Here is an 18,248-nt window from a genome sequence, read left to right as displayed (position 1 = left end):
CTGACTTCCTCCTGACTACCCACGGTGATTCCGCTTCATCCACCTAGCGCATTTCCCTGTCGGATAACGATACATGGACGAACCCCCAGATTCAGTCCGGTCATTGAGGCACGCTATCCATGATCTTGCAGAGACGTACCAATCCAGAGGATGGCGTGAGGATGCTGTAGAGCTGCAAGGGATAGTGTCTTTAATAGACACAATGCCAGTGGAAGCGAATTCTCATTTTAAACCGTCATCTGATCCGCTCGATCTACTGAAGGCGATGGTCAAAGACCATCTCAATTTTGGAAAATGGACATGCGCGTCCGAAATCTCATCTTTGCTGCTGAAATACTACGAGCCACTAAAAGGCGAGGAGGATCCGAGGACAATGAGTGCAATGCACAACCTAGCTTCAGCATACTGGGGCCTAGGTCAGTTTGATGCAGCAGCCAGCCTCGGTCTGCGTGTGACGGATCTCCGGAAGAAAGTCCTTGGTGATAGAAATACTCAAACCTTGGCATCGATGTCGAATCTCGCAGCCGCATACCGAAGCCAGGGGCGGTTAGAGGATGCTCAGCGGCTTGACGCTCGGGCTGTGGAGTTGAAATCGGAGACCCTGGGCGTGGAAAACCGGTCTACACTGACTTCCATGATAAATTTAGCAACGTCATATTCAGAGCAGGGAAGATATAAGGAAGCAGAGGCGTTGAATCGATCATTGGTGGAGAGGGCAGAAAGTGTGCTGGACGCAACGGACCCCTCCATATTGACAATAAAATCAAATTTGGCGACCGCCTACCGAGATGACGGGCAATTTTCACTGGCTCAGGAACTTGATCAAGAAGTCCTTGGAGCGAGGCGCAAGTTACTGGGATCGCGGCATCAGTCAACTTTGATTTCAATCGCCAATTTAGCATCTACGTACCGTGGCCAGGGGAAATGGATGGAGGCGGAAGGTCTGGATCGCGAATTGGTTGAGGCCAGTGAAGCTATACTTGGAAAAGAGCACCCACAGACACTGATGTCGATAAGCAATCTTGCGTCTACGTGCCGTGGCTTAGGGTGTTTGGAAGAAGCAAAGGAACTTGGTGAAAAGTCATCAAACGCTATGAGAGAGGTACTGGGCGAAGAAAGTCCTCAAACTTTAGTAGCTATGGCGGAACTGGCAATTACATATCAAATGGATGGAAAGGTGGAGGACGCAGCTCGATTGATGGCACAAGTTGCAGAGTCCATGAAGAATTCGCTGGGGGAAGAGCACCCACATACACTAAGTGTCATATCCAACCTTGGATTCATCTACCAGTCACAAGGAAAATGGGATCGAGCGGGCGACCTTGCTGAGACTGTCTATTCTCGGCGTCAGGATATACTAGGAGGGGAACACCCAGACACTGTTGCAGCTTTTGAGGATGTCAGACGAATCTCTTGGGTTGAGGCAGCGGATCGGAATACTACAGCAATGATGTCGAAATAGAGTTGTGGGCCTGGAAAGACCATTTCTCCTTTCAAATAATTAAATAAACAATTATGGAGCTGTTCATCTTTTGCTCCAGGTAACAGTAACTTGGGCCAGTCATCGAACGCCCTTCCAGGGTTTGCTCCTCTTCTGTCTTGCATAGCCTCCTTGCCAAGAAATTTATACTAGACAGCGCAGTGACAGAATTTATCCGAGTATCTATTCAGTGATTATGAAAGAGCTCCTTCTATATGATAATTTTGGTTTGAATGAATCTACCAGCTGGATCCGTGGACTGCTTGATCTGTTTCGACGCGGTCTCCTGGAAAGACTAATAGATAGATTGCGACTGTTTCTAGCATTTTCCAAGGTTAGCATCGCCCCAACCCGTCTAAAACTCAAAGAGCTTCCAATTTAACTTCATATTTTCGATACTATTGCTGCTGCCAGGTATCATCGGCCCTTGCTGAGATTTTTGCCGCGGGTGTATCCGGCCGCACATAAAACGAAAAGACCATGATGATGTATCTTTAGAATACTCAATCAGTCAGTAATTTCAAATCTTGGGTTAGCCGACATGGATAGTACTTACGTTCCAATTAACATCAAACCTTCGAAATAATTGCTCCTACCATCCGAAATAAGATAGGTCATGACAACAATACTTAGTAGTAAAGTGGTAGCCTCGAACTCATCGAATTTCAGGATCAAAGGCTGATCTAACACCCAACCAAAAGTCACAATGAGGGGCGCGACTAGCATAGTGAGCCTCAATATTCCATTGATAATCGCACGAATGCCACGCTCTATCTGCTGCTCTGCTCGGGAGCCCTCCACTATCATGCGATGCTTCGCGATATTCCCCACCAAAGGAATTATAGTGAGAGCGGGGAAAGATGGGTTGGTACCCAAGGCCTTGCCCACGTTACTGACACTGTCAACAATCTGAAAGGCGCAGGCCAGTGTACACAAGGACGCAACTGTGAGTACAAGTAACGAGCGCCATGGTCCACTCAGTGGCTGTAAATCTTGCACTCTCGCTCTGTTGTGGGAGCTTTGAACATCTGAATTGCCGTGTTGAATTGGGGTGCCAGCGAACATCTCGGCGTGAGTATTGAGTCTGAAGAAGAGGAAATATTCCAAGAAGAGCAATCAAATTGACAGCAGTTGCCTGCTGCGTTAGAATTGCCTCTTCGACCGATACATCGTGGCGTGATGACAAGGCTTCCAGAGCAGTTGGAGTAGCCAACATAATGAAAACAACCATCATCAATGATGACAAGGTAGTCGTAAGATGTCGATCAAATCGGAGTCGATTCTTGTCATATCCCGCGAAGAAAAGTGAGCCGCCGAGCACGAGAAGCAAGTTGCAGAGAATGCTGCCCAGAAATATAGAACGGGTGATATGAGGGGCTCCTCGAATCACGGAGCTTATTCCGATCTGCTCATGGACCAGAGGCAAACCCTCATTCATCAGTTCAATGCTCTCCGACCGTGAAATAGGATAGGAAAGTATACCATAAGCTCAACGGCATTTCCAAGGGTTCCTTTTAGTAACTCATTGGTGAGACGCCCCGTATTCACAGATACGGCGCTGATAGACCGGTTGATCCAGTCAAGGAGAACACCCAAGGCGAGAAGATTTATCGCGAACACAATAGTATGTGGAAGCTGTAGAATACCTGCCACAATGCCTGCGAGGGGCAGCAGAGTGAGGGTTTTGGTGTGTGGAATGTGTCTCGCCATGGTCACACAGCCGGACAGGTACTCGAGGGAACGCTTGGAGGTGTGGACAAGCAAAACAATCTCGTCGGGCCAGGGTGTAATTCCTAGGGACCCCGGTTTTGTTTCTCTCAACGTCCTTCGATCACGGAAATGAAAAAAACTCGCTGGATATCGTAGCGAGAAAGGATTCGCATTACGCGTTGGAGTGAGGACCCGCTCTGTGATGTATGATCAGCGGGGATGACAGTAGATTAGTATGTAAATTAGGCACCGAGTATTGACAAGTGTTCACCTGGGCCGTGTCTTAGCCGTCTCCTTTCTGCTTTTTGCTGGCTGGATTGCATCAACTGTACGACCTGGATGCGTATTGCCCCGCCCATACGCCGTTTTACAATTTCGTTGTTTGGGGGCTGATCCGTACTGTATTTATCATTTATTTTTAATTTAAACACTTTGACCAGCTTCTCTCCTAATACGATCCTCCTCCACCTGATTAACTAGTGAACACTCGCATCCGCTCTCGTCACATCCTGATATGCCTTTCAGCTTTCTTCTCCTTTCCTAAAAGCCATGGAAACCCCAACCACTCGTTTACGGAAGTCCGCGAAAACCGAACACGATAACATGTCAATCCCTCAAAATCAAGAAGACCTCCCACTGGTAGACGGACACAAGTCTCTTTTGACGAAAGACACGCCGGCCTCGCAAACATCTAGATCAAGCGATGAAGGAATGCCAACGACGACGCGACCTTTGGACATGGCAAAATCCGGCTTGGCTACTCTGAAGATGATATTGGGCGAGAGCTACACGAGCTATCTGCTTCCATTTGTGTTTTTGGGGATCATTGCAGGGAAGCAACATTGGGATGATTCGCTGGTCTTTTCACTGAACTTTCTGGCGATTCTTCCTCTTGCATCATTGCTCTCATTTGCGACCGAAGAATTGGCAAAAAGTGTGGGCCAATTGCTTGGAGGATTGATCAATGCAACATTTGGCAATGCGGTAGAAATGATTGTATGTCGAAGAATAACTATCTACCTCTCCCTTTTCACAGAGCAGGACTGACGTTGCCCTGCTTGCTTCCTTTTAGGTGGGAATTACTGCTGTCGGTCGCGGCGAAATGAACATCGTTCAATCAAGTATGGTTGGGAGTATTCTTTCTGGGAGTCTCTTGGTATGAATAAGCCTCCTATGTGGCTTTTGACTCGTGATGGAATCGCTAATATACGGACTATTAAGATCCTCGGATGCTGCCTCGTTGCGGGCGGCTTATCAAAAGACACGGTCGCCTTCAACGTCGACGTTAGTGGAATTTTGTCATCATTGATGGTTGTCGCTTCGGCGTCACTGATTATCCCATCCATTCTGGATGCAACTACACACTCCAAATCGGACGCGGTGCATGATAGCGTTTTAAGCTTATCAAGAGCCACCTCGGTCGTCTTGCTCATCTTTTATCTCGTCTATCTCTTCTTCCAGCTCAAGACCCACGCTAATCTTTTCGTCGATGATTCGGGGACGGAGGAGGAAGAAGAGGAGATTAAGCTCGGTCCCTGGTCAGCGAGTGCTGTGTTGATCACAGCCACTCTTGGGGTCACCGCTTGTTCCGACTACCTCGTCGATAGCGTCGACGGCTTCGTTGAAGTTTGGGGTGTGAGCCGAGCTTTCATTGGACTCATCGTTGTACCCGTGATTGGAAACGCCGGGGAGTTCAACACCGCCATAACCGCAGCTATGAAGGATGGCATGGATCTGGCTATTGGCGTCATAGTCGGGAGCACACTTCAGATTGCGCTTTTTGTTAGCCCGTTCTTGGTGATATGCGGCTGGGTTATTGGGCAGCCTATGTCTCTCCGTTATAGCACATTTGAGACGGTGGTGTTCTTTTTATCGGTAATCGTCATGGACTGCTTGATTCGCGGGGGACGATCCAACTACTATGAGGGATTCCTATTGATAGGAACGTAAGTCAAAAATAAGTCTGCTAGCCTCCCAAGCATGGATACTAACACAAGGATTCACAGCTACCTGATCATAGCGATCGCATTCTACATACATCCAGACTCAGTCGAGACTATACCATGATGATGATGGACTGTATCATCATATGAGACAAATTTCAAGTTTCCTTGTTCAGCCAATTTCATCTCCATTTCCCAAGTTGTACTCGCACATCTGGGCATCAACTTCCCAGGTGGAACTTTAACCCAGGCGTGTCACGTTGAGATCATAGCCTTCGGATATCGCTGCATTATAATATTTCCCAGGTCGAGTAAAAATATCACCTGCTATTTATATACCAATCGAACTCCTCTTCTGTGGGGAAGCAAGCAAAAATTGCTACCCAAAAATTGAATACAACCAACTTGAAGTCACATTTATGGATATCTACGGCTCCAGGTTTCCCCGCTGTGGGGTCGGTCGGCACTGCCGGTGGAGGAACTTGGAATCTCCCCCCTTGTCTCCCGATTAAATCCGTCTAAACACCAATGAGAAGAGCAAAAGCCTGCAAGGCTTGTCGGTAAGCGAAAAATTACTATGCAGCTGGCCCTAGAGCTAACAATAAACACAGCGAACGCCGTCGGAGGTGTGAGATCCGGGCGCCTGGGGCACCATGTACCTACTGCCACGATCGGAGACTTCCTTGCTCAAGTAGCGAGCCTTCGAGGGCACCTCAATCAATTGACCGTACACAGTTCCACATGACACAGACCAGTCTCGATGCTTCAACGCCCATTCGCTTATCGCAGGAGGCTGGCCTGCCAGATCAGTCTATTTGCACCGAGCTAGTCCAGCTCTATTTCAACTATGTGCATGATCAATTCCACACATTATTTCACCCTCCAAGCTTCATGGAGAGTCTGTTGCAAGGAACTGCCCCTCCGATTTTGGTTTATGGCATGATGGCGCTCTCGGCACGGTTGGTCAAATTCTTCAAACTCGGAAGTGAATTATGTATGCTAATTGGCCATCATCCCTTGTTTAGATTCTCTAACAATCCCACTCTGTCCCAAGTTGATGCAAGGGAGAGAGGGAGAATTTATGGAAAGCAATGCGGGCGTCTACTTGATTGGAATGAGATCTCTTTGATCACCATACAAGCTTGCGTTTTACTTGGTGCCATCGCTATTACGAATGGGAAAGCGGCTTCGGAAAATATTCATTATGCAGTGGCGTGTCGGATGGCGCAGCTTTTGGATCTTCCAAAATGCGAAACTGACAGTGCATTGGAGCATGAAGTGAATATTCGCGGTAACCTCACTTTTCCCGCTTCTAATATAGCAAACGCTAATCGGTCTCAGTATGGTGGACTCTCTGCATGATAGATGTCTGGTCTTCTTCGGGAGTTCGACTTCCAAGGCTTCTCCCGCCACGAGATGATGTACCACTCCCAATAGATGAGGTACTATTCTGCAAAATGAGGCCAGAAAATGAATATGACATCACCGTTGAGAGTATTACCAAATCATCTATTCTAGCGGAGATGGTCCGCTTGAATCGCATCCTCCTGCAAATCAATCAATTCAATATCAGAGCATCGGAAAACAACCTCGACTCCCAGTCAATTATGAACGATGTCGAAGTTTTATCCCAACAACTTGACCTTTGGTTTGAAGAGCTCCCAGATCATATGAGGGATACTCGAGAAAACCTCACTCGTTACTCCGAACAAGGGCTAGGGCGACTTCTCGTTGCTCTGTACCTAGGGTACTATAACTATGGTCAAATGCTTTTCTATCGATTTTTACACGAAGACTCGCAGACTTTCGACAGTCGCACGCGTTACTATGCGAACAAGTGCAAGTATCACGCGAGTAAGTTGTGTGAGATAGTCTACACTTCGGAAGAGGTTCCCGGCTGTGATGCGAAATACAATATGGTGGGACATGTGTTGATGATTGCTTCAACAATACAAATTCACACCCTCTTATTTGAAGAGAACGAGGACATTGTGGCGATCGCTAGAATGCGCTTGGAGAAGAACTTTTGTATTCTGACCCATTTGGTGAGCCTCTGGCCTACCCTGGACGTCTGTATGGATCGCCTTATGACTTTTCACGCATCCTGCAGAGAGTCTGCGGAGACAAGCTTCTGTATGGATCAATGGATGGTGCAATTTTTGGTCGAGTTTGCCAAGCCAGTGAGTGGAAAGGGCACTGAGGCCCAGCAAAAGAGCTCATGGTCCCTATCTAGTATGGGCATTATTTCTCATTAGCTTGGTTGATTTGAACTATTAATGTATAACACTGCAATGGCCGAGTTGAATCGCTCTCCAATGTTAAATCCGACTCAATCAATGAGTCATGTCCCTCGTTGCGCTCCTGTTGTGCAGCCTTCCTAGCCAGGATCGAGCTGTCCATTTGCGAATTCTCTTTCCCCACAAAAGAAACACAATAACCATAAGGTTATTGACAAGGAGAACCCCACCAAATATACCTGATATCACGACAGCATACCCCCTCGATAAGATCCAATCAAGCAGATATGATCCCATCCCAAATGAAATAGCCTGCTTACCCAAATTCATCGCGATCAACATTTCCGATGTATTGGCGTAATATGAGTCCACTGCGTAGGCAAGCGTGAACGTGAAATAAAAGTATGATCCAAACTGATTCATCGCAACACCGGCAAAATATCCAGTCCAGTGAAGGTCGCGTTGGGCTGTGAAACCGTAGACTATGAGACCTGCCGGTGGCAGCAGGAGGACCGGGAACAGAGCTGGGAGGCGCATTTCGGCCTCACGTATTCCGTTGTTACGTTTCGTGCGATATGCAGCCAATCGGTCCGAGGTCGATGTCAGAGGGAGAGCAAGGGAGTAGCCAATAAAGCTTGCGATTGCAATGAGGCCAGAGTTTGTCTTGTATGGTTAGTCAACTTCATTCAATTGTGAAATCGATAGAACATGACACGTACCTCACTCCAGTTATACGGCGGTGCTGTTATTTTGATCGGGAAGGTATAGTTGAATGCGAGGGCCCCCAGTCCAATATAAAGACCGTATGTGGCGATGACCCAAAACACAACGGGAACGAAGAAGTAGGTAAACGAACGCAAGATTGTCATGAAGAATTCAGGTTCGTGGTCAATTTCACCCCAGGGTTTTAATGTTTCCAAGAATGACTTTCGTCGTGGGATTGACATTGAAGATACATTCTCCAATTGGACAGGTGGCTGCGATTTCTCGCCGGCAATCTCTTTGGCTTGAAGGGAATCAGTCGAAGGATTTTGAAGTGGAGATTGCTGAGGGCGATGATAAGTAGATTCTTCCACGAAAAAGAATGCCATGATCAACAATGCGCCAGCAAAGGCAGCTTCGACGTAAAAGAATAGTCGCCATGAGTAGCCACCAGCCAGCATATATCCGGCATAAAGAGGACCAGTGGATCCGAGGCAAAGGCAGACTGTATCACGTTAGTTGAGAACACTTCCTCGGCTTTTGGACTTACTGGTATAGTATCCGATTCTCTTTCCACGCTCATGAAGATAGAAGATGTCGTTCACCACTTGCACCGGTAAGCTTTCACACACCCCACTGTAGATGCAGAGTCAGTCGTATGTATTTCGAGTCATGGGTTTAAGACGTAAGACCAACCTCCCGAATCCATGGAAGATACGAGCAATCATCAAACCACTATAACTACTAGCACGAGAGGCCCCAATCAACCCGGCAAGGAACTGTTTGAATCAGCCTTCTCTTCCTGATATCTGCGAGGTGTAGAGTTATGTACCGCGATCATAGAAAGGAGTGTCACCGGTCTTCTTCCAATTTTCAGATACAAAGGCACCAGAAGAAGTGAGCCTGGAAGTAATCAGCACGATCGTCACTTTACCACTTTCATCCGGAAAAGACCTACCAAATCCAAAGGCCAGATTCGGATACGAAATCAAGCCCGAAGCTTCAGCTGGTGAGATCCCAAACTCCTCACTGTATATGCTGATATACACCGAGGGCCCAGTCAGGGAACTATTTCCGAGAAAGGAGTAGACAGAGACGATGATCAAAATAATATTTTTCTTCCAGCCTGGCCACTACAGCGTTCCCAATTAGTACTGTAAGCCTCTGTAAAATGCGAGGAGCTGGGGCGTACTTGTAGTGGATCATTCGGGTCTTCAGCAGGAACAGGGTATAAAGCTTGTCCATATGCCGTGTCATCCCCCTCTACCGCACTCAAGTCCACAGTGCCCGGGATTTCACCTTCGTGTGCATGGCTGTATTATTGAATCGCGCATCAATTATCTTGTCTTGGAATTCACCCCTTTTTCCCGGTAGAAAACAAACCTGTGAGCAAGATGCGGCCGTCTACCCGCTTCGTTGTTGCCTTCGCCCATGTCGAGAATTGAGCCGAGAGCAAACTCAGAGGAAGGGAGCTGTCACTACCAAAATGGAATACAAGTCAAAAGAGAAGGGATAATCAGAATGACTTCTTCGAATGGAATTATTCTTACAGGGTCCAGCTTCTAAATGACGGCTATTTACCTCCTAAACCCTTAGATGGGGCCCAGTAGTCTTCCCCGCACTGCCTCCACATTTTACCCCGGATTTGTACCGCTCAGTGGCCACAAGGTTGGAAGCTTCAAGGTCAATGGGGGAGGCCCCACACGGGATACTGGGGCTTTGTGGAACATATTGATCAAATGGGCATTCCTGAAAGATCAGCTACTGAGATTTCATTATGACCAGCGCTAAAAATACCGGATGTAGAATAGCACGACCAAGTCAATTGGTTTTTGCTGTGATGCTATGAATGCATTGGGGATCTGGTGAATGTGTCAGAATTGATTTTAACTGAATACGTGCTTGCCATTGGATAGAACATTAGATGGCACTCTATTAACATCTTCCGTGGCAGATCTCAGAGTGTTACTGAATTGACTAGAACTGCCGGCTAGTCTTGTGATATTAAACGACAGAAAGGCACCCGGCCAGATTACACGCTTTTGTAGTATTATTTCGCCGCGTGTATTTTCAGGAAAACAACTTGATCTTTATATGAACACATCCTATACCAATTTCGAGGTTGGCGGACCGGCCTCTGGTGGTTCGTCGTCGCATCTGACTCCATCTTTGAAACAAATCTCCCAATTCCTTCAAAATCTCAAAACCTCAAAAGTGCATCCATATCATACATCGTAAATCCCTCATGAAAATGTCCAGAAGCCGGTATTTGAAAGTCTTTATCCAGTGGAGAAAAGTCGTACGATCGTCCAGTTGCCATATTTTGTGCGGGCAGTCCGAGGGCGTTCAAAGTTTCCGGCGGAGCTGTTGAATCCACCACATTATTATCCCCTTGGTCTCCGGTGGTGTTACTCTCTTCGTCGATATTCGAATTGTCCATTGAATCATCATCCTCCTCCTCCTTCTCCTTCTCCTTCTCCTCCTCCTCCATCTCCTCGGGCGGAATCAAATTCATCACCTCCGCAAACATCGAATACACAGCGGCCCATCGGGGAACTTCGTGATCGATACCACGTGGTAAAGGCAGGTTATATGCGTTTCGGGGGGGATTGCGATTCGAGTGTATTATAATTCTGGTTCTTCCGAGTCATAACTTCATCTTCATCGACAGCGCTGCGATGGAACACAGATAAATAGGTTAGTTGCAAGTTTCTCGGACAGAATGCCGTGTCTGACATGAGACATACCGATTTCCGCGTTCTCGAGGCACACATCTCTGATTCTCCTGGCAGCAGTATTTACATCTGCGGTACGGCGGCGCAGGAATGCAGCGCTTTTTTCGTTCGTAGCAGGCTTTACAGGCCATTCTTTTGTCTTGGTTGTGACTGTGACTGTGACTGTGACTAGCGGTGGACTTTTGGACACCTTGTGGGCCCTTGAGTTTCCGCAGCTCCCGAGGTGTCGTCTCCATGACGGTCACGGTGTTTGGTGAGGAGATTGCTGTGTGAGTGGATTTCTGTATTTTTGGTCAAGGTCAAGGTCGTTGAAATTCTTGGAGAATAGTCAGAGAATGTTAGGGGGAAAGTGTAGGTATTTCGGAGAAGAAATCCCGGGTGGAATTTGGGTGACTCGCACAGACTCACACTCATCCTCGGCCGGCCGGAACACTCGCTCTGGGGTCAAGCGGGGACTATCGGGAGGCAAATAACTCTATTTCCAGGGTTTCCAGTGGCCATTCAGTGTAAAGGAGCGATAAGCTGGTGGAGAAAGTGGCATGTTTGAATTGGGAAGTCCGGTCAGACAGACCAGACATTTAGCAATGGAGACTATTTACGGTTTCATCAACAATGTTATTGATTCATTCTCAATATCCTCGGGAATAAAAGAGATGATATATATCGAATATTATAAATCAGAAAAACTCCGTCCTTTTGGGTACTCCCAACCATAGTAAACCTCGGATCGGACCGAAAAAGACCTCGGACCGGACTTCGCCCAAGTACGGTCCGATCGCCGATATCAAAGATCGCACCATCGTGAAACCTACTCCTGACAATTTCTCGAAACTAAAATAGCGCCACGCCCTGTTACACATCCTAAGTGAAAACGTCCGTGGCATACCTCTCCTTCGTACGCAACCGATCAAAGAACGACTCAGCCGCAGCATCATCATCCAGCTCGGCGTCATGTCCGAGATAACCAAGATCCTCCCCTGTCTCCTTGGCCCGTGCGATCTTGTCATGACGATGTTCAAGGTAAATGGACTTGCAGGCCTCCCGCACACCATTTCCAACACCAGTGCTTCCGCAGACATATAGTCGCGCCATATCTTCCATGAGACGGACCAGCTCAGCCTTGTCTTCCAGCATGAGATCCTGAATATGTTGACCCTTTCCTTCTGTGGGGCGACTATAAGCCCAACGGACCTCGACAGCGCCCTGGGTAGCCCACTCGGCTAGCTCATCAGCATGGATGTCATCCACGCCCTTGGTTCGACATCCGACGTAGAGAATAGCCTTGGCAGGCTTATCTGAGGCGGGAAGATCGTCTGTGGATGTAGTGCCATTGCGGCCGCGGATACGCTGGACGCGATCCATGATGAAGCCGCGGAAAGGAGCAAGGCCGCTTCCGGCACAGGCCATGATCATCGGGGTTTGAAGGTCAACTGGGGGCTTGAAGCCGGAGTTTGAAGGGCGAACGGTGATGTGCGCGCGCTCGCCGGCTTGAAGCTCAGAGAGGTAATTTGACGCGACTCCGAGGTAATCCTCTGGTGTTTCGCTTCCTGGCTCTGTTGGGCCTGATAGGGCGGGGGCACTGAGGACGGAAAAGGTAATGGAGCATTCGGATGGGTCGGAGAGGGGAGATGAGGAGATTGAGTATTGGCGCACGCGCATTGGGGGAAGCATGCCGAGGAAGTCGCCAAGTGACAGCTTAATGGATGGGTAGCGCATCAGTAGCTCGAGAGGGCTGACGTGCTTGCGCACGATCTCGGAAGTGAAGCGGCTTGGGCTCGAGGCGATGTAGCGGAGTTCGGCTTGCGTCTCAGCATCCTCGATGGCGGCATCAGCGAGTACGTTCAGGTCGCGCTTGTTGGCAGGTTGAGAAAGCTCAACATAGGTTGACAGTAGCTCGAATGCGGAGATGGGTGTGTCGATGGGGATGGATGGGGGTGTAGATGAGGTTTTGGCGGGCTTTTGAATGCGCAGGATGGCGTCCCAGGGAAGGTCGAAGCGGCGAATTGCACGACGGACAACAGGCGTCGGATTGACTGGTAGTACTGCGAGATAGTCACCACACTGGTAGGTCATGTCGGTTGGCAGCTTGAAACGCAGAATGCGCTTAGCGGGCACGCCGGGCTTTGTGAGGAGCAGGTTTTCGACAACGAAACCCTCTTCGAGCTGGAGACCCAAAGTAGACGCACGCATTCCGGAGCTAACTTCCACTTGCATAGATGACTTGGGCTTGCTTGCTTTGTCTTCGCCGCCACCATACTTGGCTGTGATGGCAGGCCAGAACGTAGTCTCACCCCAACCGTCGAAATCGGTGAACATGTCTGAGTTGGCTGCGTCGGAGAGACCAAGGTCACAGAGACGATTTCCACCATTTTGCTTGACGAGCTCGTTGACAGCCTTTGGTATGCGGTGGAAGGTGGAGGACCAGTCATCTAACCAGATATTAGTATGGATTTATAAACGTTTCTGGGCCGTACTCACGATGACCACAGCCAAAGGTCGCAAAGTTGGTTCCCTCCAGGCTCTTTCCGTCAAGTTTACTCAACCATTCGAAGAAATGCGCCGCATTATCCGGTGGTTGACCCTCATAGGAAGCAGTGATGAAAATGACTGGGTCTTCCTTCGGGATGTTTTGTGTTGCGGAGTCCAAGGAAGCTGTCTGGGCCTCAAATCCATATCCACTGGCATCATCTGCCAATCTCCGAGCGAACGCCTCGCAAGTGCCGGTATTACTTCCGTAAAAGATATGCATAAGCTTCATCTTGCCATCCGCGGGGGTCTGCTTCGGCTTTTTCGGGCGGTCGGTGGCACTCTTATTTTCAGATGAAGCGGTTGTACCGCTCAAGACCAGGCCGAGCTGGGTCGGATCAAGTCCATCGCGCAGGGAAGCCTTGATGAAGAAGTCCTTGGGCTTGATGGTGAGAGTCTGCTTGATGCGCAGATCGTAAGTAGGGTTGTCCATTTGGAAGTTGAAGTTCTGCAGCAAGATCGCAACGACCAGAAGAGCCTCTTGCCAAGCGAAAGGACGACCAATGCAACCACGCATGCCGTTTCCAAAGGGCTTCCATGCGTTCTTGGGAAGCTTTTCAAAGTGCTCGTCCAGCATCCGTTCCGGTCGGAATTCGTCTGCATCGGGGCCGTACACCTTGGGATCACGTTGCATCTTGCCTAATACCAGGGCGATGGGTTCATCTTTCTGCAAAACGTATTTTCCACCCCCTAGGGTGATGGGTTCGTCGCCGGTCTTTTCGGGGTTGGGATGAACAGCGATCAATGGGGCTGTTGGCTTCAAGCGGAGTGTTTCCCGCATGACGGCTGTTATGTAAGGCAGCTTGGACATATCTTCTACTGTGATCTTGCGACGACCGATGACACTGTCGACCTCCTCTTGGGCCTTCTTGTAGGCATGTGGGGTTTTGAGAAGGAAGTAGAAAAGGAAAGACAGCATGCCCGAGGTGGTTTCGTGGCCTTTTCGTCTCATTAGCTTGGATCTTATCTGAAAATGAGCTCCTAATTGAATAGGGAAACATACCAGCAATCAGGAAAGTGATCATGTTATCAATAATGGACTCTTCGGTCATTCCTTTGCCTGTCTGCGGGTCACGGCCCAAAATCAACGCATTGAGAAGATCCTTCTTCTCCTCGGGGTTATCCTTGCGGTCTTGGATCAGGTCCTTCGACAGGTTGCGTAGGTAGGTGATATCATTCCAATATTTGGCGTTCTCGGCGGTGGGCAAGCTATTCAGCAAGCCGGGACGGATAGCGCGGCTTCCTGATCCAGCCAAGAGACCGACCATAGCCTCGACGAATGGGTGCATTTCATCGTGATAGAATGAGTTGAACCGAGTTCCCATAGAGCAGAGGGCAATGGTGTCGAGTGTGAGACGGGTAAAGTCGTCTGTCACTGTGATGGCGGCACTCGGGCCTTGTCGGGCCCATTTCATGACAAGCTGGGTTGCTATGTCGTACATATCATCGAACATGCCACGAATCATGAGGGGACCGAATGCGGGCACCAGGACGCGGTGGGCGATGGCCCAATTCTCTTCCCCTTGGTGGGCCGTGAAGAGACCATCATGGGTGCCATTGCGAATTTCTTTTAGTCCAGCAGTGACGGCCTTTGAGAAGCGATCCTCGTTACAAACCTCGTCCACCAATTCATGTGAGCTGAGGAAAACACGGGAGTAACCGAAAGTGGTGAGGCGATAGATGGGGCCTGGGGGAATGAGGAGAGAAAGAGGTCAGTAAACTAGTAGGTCAGATGAATGTCTCCGGGTGGGATGAGGTCAAAATACCGTAATTGTCAGCCAACAGCTCGATGCTGTTCAGCGGGACTTCTTTATCGATGTCATAGATATTGCCCAGGAAGGGAACTCCCTTGGGACCCGGAATGGGGACCTCCTTCGAGGCCATACCGGATAGAATGGGTGATGTGAATGCAATGCAATGCAATAGGATGCAATAGGATGCAGCAGTAAATGCAAAGGAGAGAGCTGGTGCAGGGTTGCACCACAGCGACTTTTAAAGAGATGTGATGGCGGGGTCGGAGCTGCCTGAAACTGCGGTGGGTCACCCTGTAAGTACGCTTCGTACAGCAATACGATAGATCATGGACACACTACACTCGGCCATATTTCTCGATTGATCATCTTCACCTCTCTGCCTTGTTAACCTCTCTCCACTCCTCCCAACACAATGCGCACTGGCATAACCCAACACGCATAACAATGTCGATCAACGTATTTTCGCTGCACACCGTATAGACTCCGTACTCCGTTCTCCACGGATCCATGATCCACCATTGTGCCGCGGCTCTTCTCCTGACCAATGATACTTTGCCCTCGTAAATCTTCCCTCTGCCATTGGCTCAACGGGAGGCGGTGCAAACTCCTCTTCTTGCAGTTCCCCCGAGTCCACCTCCGCTCCGTGTCCGATCCTCCGATGCTGTCAAGGCAGGCTTCCGGCGAGACCGAGATGGCATCCACTTTTCTATTTTAGTATATCCATGGGCTATACTACTCGTACAAATTTTGTGAAAACATAGGATACCCGTGGACAATTTAATTCTAAATGACGAGATCATAGGAGAAATCTGGAAATATATATGAATTGTACATGAACCTCCAGTCGGACAATTACTAGTAGTAGGTATATCCCACGACTTGACACTACTACTACTAACGTGTTTTACCCACGAGTCGGCCACGCGTCTCCACAACCGCGTCGCGTGTAGCAACCTCCTTTTTGCAACCATCGCCATGCCACCAATTCGCCATGAAAAATGACAAAAATTGATCGAACAGGAGGGTAGGATGGAACTTGCCATCCAGGCCATAAAAAACGAGAAAGTAGCATCTATTCGCGAAGCTGCACAGCTTTTTGATGTACCATACTCAACATTGCAGGATCGGCTTATTTCTCGTCAAATAGCTAATAGCCAACAAAGGGAAATTCAAAGCAATAACATAGCAACTGAATTGATACTGAGAACCATAATAACTCCCGAATGGCAGCTCCTCGCGAAAAGAAACGCAAAGCAAACCCATGACAGCTGAGCTAGAACTGAGCACCACCATCAACTGTCCCTGAAGATCATGCACCATACATCCGAATGTCTGTTGCTCCGGTCTGGCTTAAGATATCATTGCTAAGGTCGTCGATTCTTGTGAAGTAACCAATTTTGTTGTGCACCGAGCCGGCAATAAGCATCCCCAGTACTTCCTTCTCAACGGTCCGGAAGATCAAAGATCCCGAGTCGCCCTGTTCCACAGGAGAATCGGGGTTACTTGCAGTTCCACAGATACTCCACTCTAGCGACCGGAATGTCGTAGTGTGCGGACTGACTTTCGCGACTCGGAGTGTACTACCTTGAAATTCTACTTCCAGACCATCATCACCACAGGTTTTGAGGTCTTTGAAGGTTTCCTCAGAGGCTATGTTCTGTAGAATAGTCTTCTTGTCGAGCTATATCTTGTTAGGAACTATTATTTAGACCTATTGTGGACTGGAGCAACTTACTCTGTTTGAGATCGACCAATGAATTTTGACAGCGACTATTGCCCAATCGACTTCAGTAGGCCATTTTTGACCATCCTTGAGGTAGTGCTGCATAGTTCGATATCCCGAGCCGGCTGACACAGTGCCGAGGACATTTTTCGACTGTTTGAAGAATGCTGCGGTGCGGTCCAGGTTGTCTTGAGCTTCATCTATCTCCTCTTGAAATGAACGGAACGCTTCCTTTTTAGTGTCACTCAAATCATTCAAGAGCCCTTCATCATTTAACATCGACATGTGTTTGAAGGCCGAAGATGCTTTGGTAATTTCAATCAAGTGGCGAGATTTCTCATCTTCTTCTCTGGCAAGTCGGCTTGGGTGACTGACTTTGACGTTCCGAGCAAGGATTGCGAATTCCTTTGGCGACTCTTTGTATTGGTAGTAGGGGATGCCCTCTTTTCGCCACTTCTTGATGGCTATTAACCGAGGTAGTCTGGATTAGAAAAGCTTTTGTATATCTTAGTATTCACCTTCGAGATCATCGCTTCCAACTATGTCCCCATCCGCGGGATCGATAACATGGAAACACGTTAATGCAAACGGGAACCAGGCACCCTTCGGGTCCTGAAGCTCAATGAAACCCCCAAGGGTTCCAGATCCATATTTGTACTTGAGCGACGAAATGAGTCCTCCAGGAATCGCACGAGACTTCTGAATTTCCTCTTTGAATCCTGCTTCTCGATGATCAAGTAAAATTATCATGTCCTTGACAATCTCCACAGCGACCATAGGCAGAGAGAAGTCAGTGAGGATTTTAGTGATTGTGTCTCTGGTAGCCTTCCAAAGTTTGCGACTGTTCACGTCCACCATAACGAGGACCGTTGCGGGGTTCTCTGAGGTATCTGAGCTTCTTCCGCGCCGGTAACATCCGATGGTGAGAATATCCTGAAGCTCAATACGCTTCAGTATTTTCGCGAGTACAGCATCCCACTTGGGATAGATTTCCTCATCTGGTTGAACGGGGGAGGTATGAGGTGGATCGAGTGCTTGGGGGTCATGGATCTCGACCGAGACATGTGAGAGATTCTCTTTGCATAATAAGGAGTAGATTTCTCGGACTGTGCGAAGCCAGGTGTCGTCAATAACTTGGCGAGTTGCTGAGATAACGATAGTTGGGACAGGATTCGGCTCGGGGTTGAATTTTGACTGTCTGAGATTGAGCCCCCACGACTCGCCGCGCATATAGCTAGAGAAGAGCTGAATTTTTCGGCTTTGAAGTATGCGAGAGATGTGTGTAGAAAGGTCCTCGCCCTTGGAGGGCTTCTGGAACAATACCGACGAAAGTGGATCTGAGTCGGGGATTTGGTTTACCGAAAGTGGGACTGAGCAGAGATGAAGATGGAAGATGGGTGAAGATGGAAGATGGGTGAATAGAGGAAGTGGGAAGATG

General features: G+C 48.6%; 8 protein-coding genes across 8 annotated transcripts; 3 read left to right on the top strand and 5 right to left on the bottom strand.

Moving 5' to 3' along the window:
• Window positions 1-202: 202 nt before the first annotated feature.
• On the top strand, window positions 203-1,462 carry N7481_012052 (uncharacterized protein; the record flags this gene model as incomplete). Its single annotated transcript, XM_057271271.1, has 1 exon — window positions 203-1,462. One exon carries the CDS (start codon window positions 203-205, stop codon window positions 1,460-1,462), a length of 1,260 nt encoding a protein of 419 aa, XP_057115459.1.
• Window positions 1,463-2,032: 570 nt separating this feature from the next.
• On the bottom strand, window positions 2,033-2,545 carry N7481_012051 (Sodium/calcium exchanger membrane region; the record flags this gene model as incomplete). The annotated part of the gene is made up of 1 exon (XM_057271270.1): window positions 2,033-2,545. One exon carries the CDS (start codon window positions 2,543-2,545, stop codon window positions 2,033-2,035), a length of 513 nt encoding a protein of 170 aa, XP_057115458.1.
• A 1,194-nt stretch (window positions 2,546-3,739) lies between these two features.
• N7481_012050 (uncharacterized protein) lies at window positions 3,740-5,257 on the top strand (the record flags this gene model as incomplete). Its single annotated transcript, XM_057271269.1, has 4 exons — window positions 3,740-4,186; window positions 4,263-4,346; window positions 4,412-5,136; window positions 5,197-5,257. 4 exons carry the CDS (start codon window positions 3,740-3,742, stop codon window positions 5,255-5,257), a joined length of 1,317 nt encoding a protein of 438 aa, XP_057115457.1.
• Window positions 5,258-6,590: 1,333 nt separating this feature from the next.
• On the top strand, window positions 6,591-7,388 carry N7481_012049 (fungal specific transcription factor domain-containing protein; the record flags this gene model as incomplete). The annotated part of the gene is made up of 1 exon (XM_057271268.1): window positions 6,591-7,388. The coding sequence occupies one exon, from the start codon at window positions 6,591-6,593 to the stop codon at window positions 7,386-7,388; it is 798 nt and encodes a 265-aa protein (XP_057115456.1).
• Window positions 7,389-7,615: 227 nt separating this feature from the next.
• Window positions 7,616-9,505, bottom strand: N7481_012048 (MFS transporter; the record flags this gene model as incomplete). The annotated part of the gene is made up of 9 exons (XM_057271267.1): window positions 7,616-7,632; window positions 7,691-8,033; window positions 8,090-8,577; window positions 8,623-8,708; window positions 8,769-8,851; window positions 8,905-8,975; window positions 9,031-9,205; window positions 9,265-9,385; window positions 9,456-9,505. The coding sequence occupies 9 exons, from the start codon at window positions 9,503-9,505 to the stop codon at window positions 7,616-7,618; spliced, it is 1,434 nt and encodes a 477-aa protein (XP_057115455.1).
• A 767-nt stretch (window positions 9,506-10,272) lies between these two features.
• On the bottom strand, window positions 10,273-10,602 carry N7481_012047 (uncharacterized protein; the record flags this gene model as incomplete). Its single annotated transcript, XM_057271266.1, has 1 exon — window positions 10,273-10,602. The coding sequence occupies one exon, from the start codon at window positions 10,600-10,602 to the stop codon at window positions 10,273-10,275; it is 330 nt and encodes a 109-aa protein (XP_057115454.1).
• A 1,066-nt stretch (window positions 10,603-11,668) lies between these two features.
• N7481_012046 (bifunctional cytochrome P450/NADPH--P450 reductase) lies at window positions 11,669-15,217 on the bottom strand (the record flags this gene model as incomplete). The annotated part of the gene is made up of 4 exons (XM_057271265.1): window positions 11,669-13,236; window positions 13,286-14,272; window positions 14,337-15,020; window positions 15,100-15,217. The coding sequence occupies 4 exons, from the start codon at window positions 15,215-15,217 to the stop codon at window positions 11,669-11,671; spliced, it is 3,357 nt and encodes a 1,118-aa protein (XP_057115453.1).
• A 1,179-nt stretch (window positions 15,218-16,396) lies between these two features.
• On the bottom strand, window positions 16,397-18,040 carry N7481_012045 (uncharacterized protein; the record flags this gene model as incomplete). The annotated part of the gene is made up of 3 exons (XM_057271264.1): window positions 16,397-16,768; window positions 16,823-17,274; window positions 17,329-18,040. 3 exons carry the CDS (start codon window positions 18,038-18,040, stop codon window positions 16,397-16,399), a joined length of 1,536 nt encoding a protein of 511 aa, XP_057115452.1.
• Window positions 18,041-18,248: the final 208 nt, after the last annotated feature.

Source organism: Penicillium waksmanii (genome assembly GCF_028829765.1).
Source record: "Penicillium waksmanii strain IBT 27052 chromosome Unknown utg000010l:1.0-3698451.0:1.0-3701458.0, whole genome shotgun sequence".
NCBI classification, from domain to species: domain Eukaryota; kingdom Fungi; phylum Ascomycota; class Eurotiomycetes; order Eurotiales; family Aspergillaceae; genus Penicillium; species Penicillium waksmanii.
The sequence above is the reverse complement of the archived record's forward strand: the minus strand, read 5'-3'. Positions and strand labels throughout refer to the sequence as shown.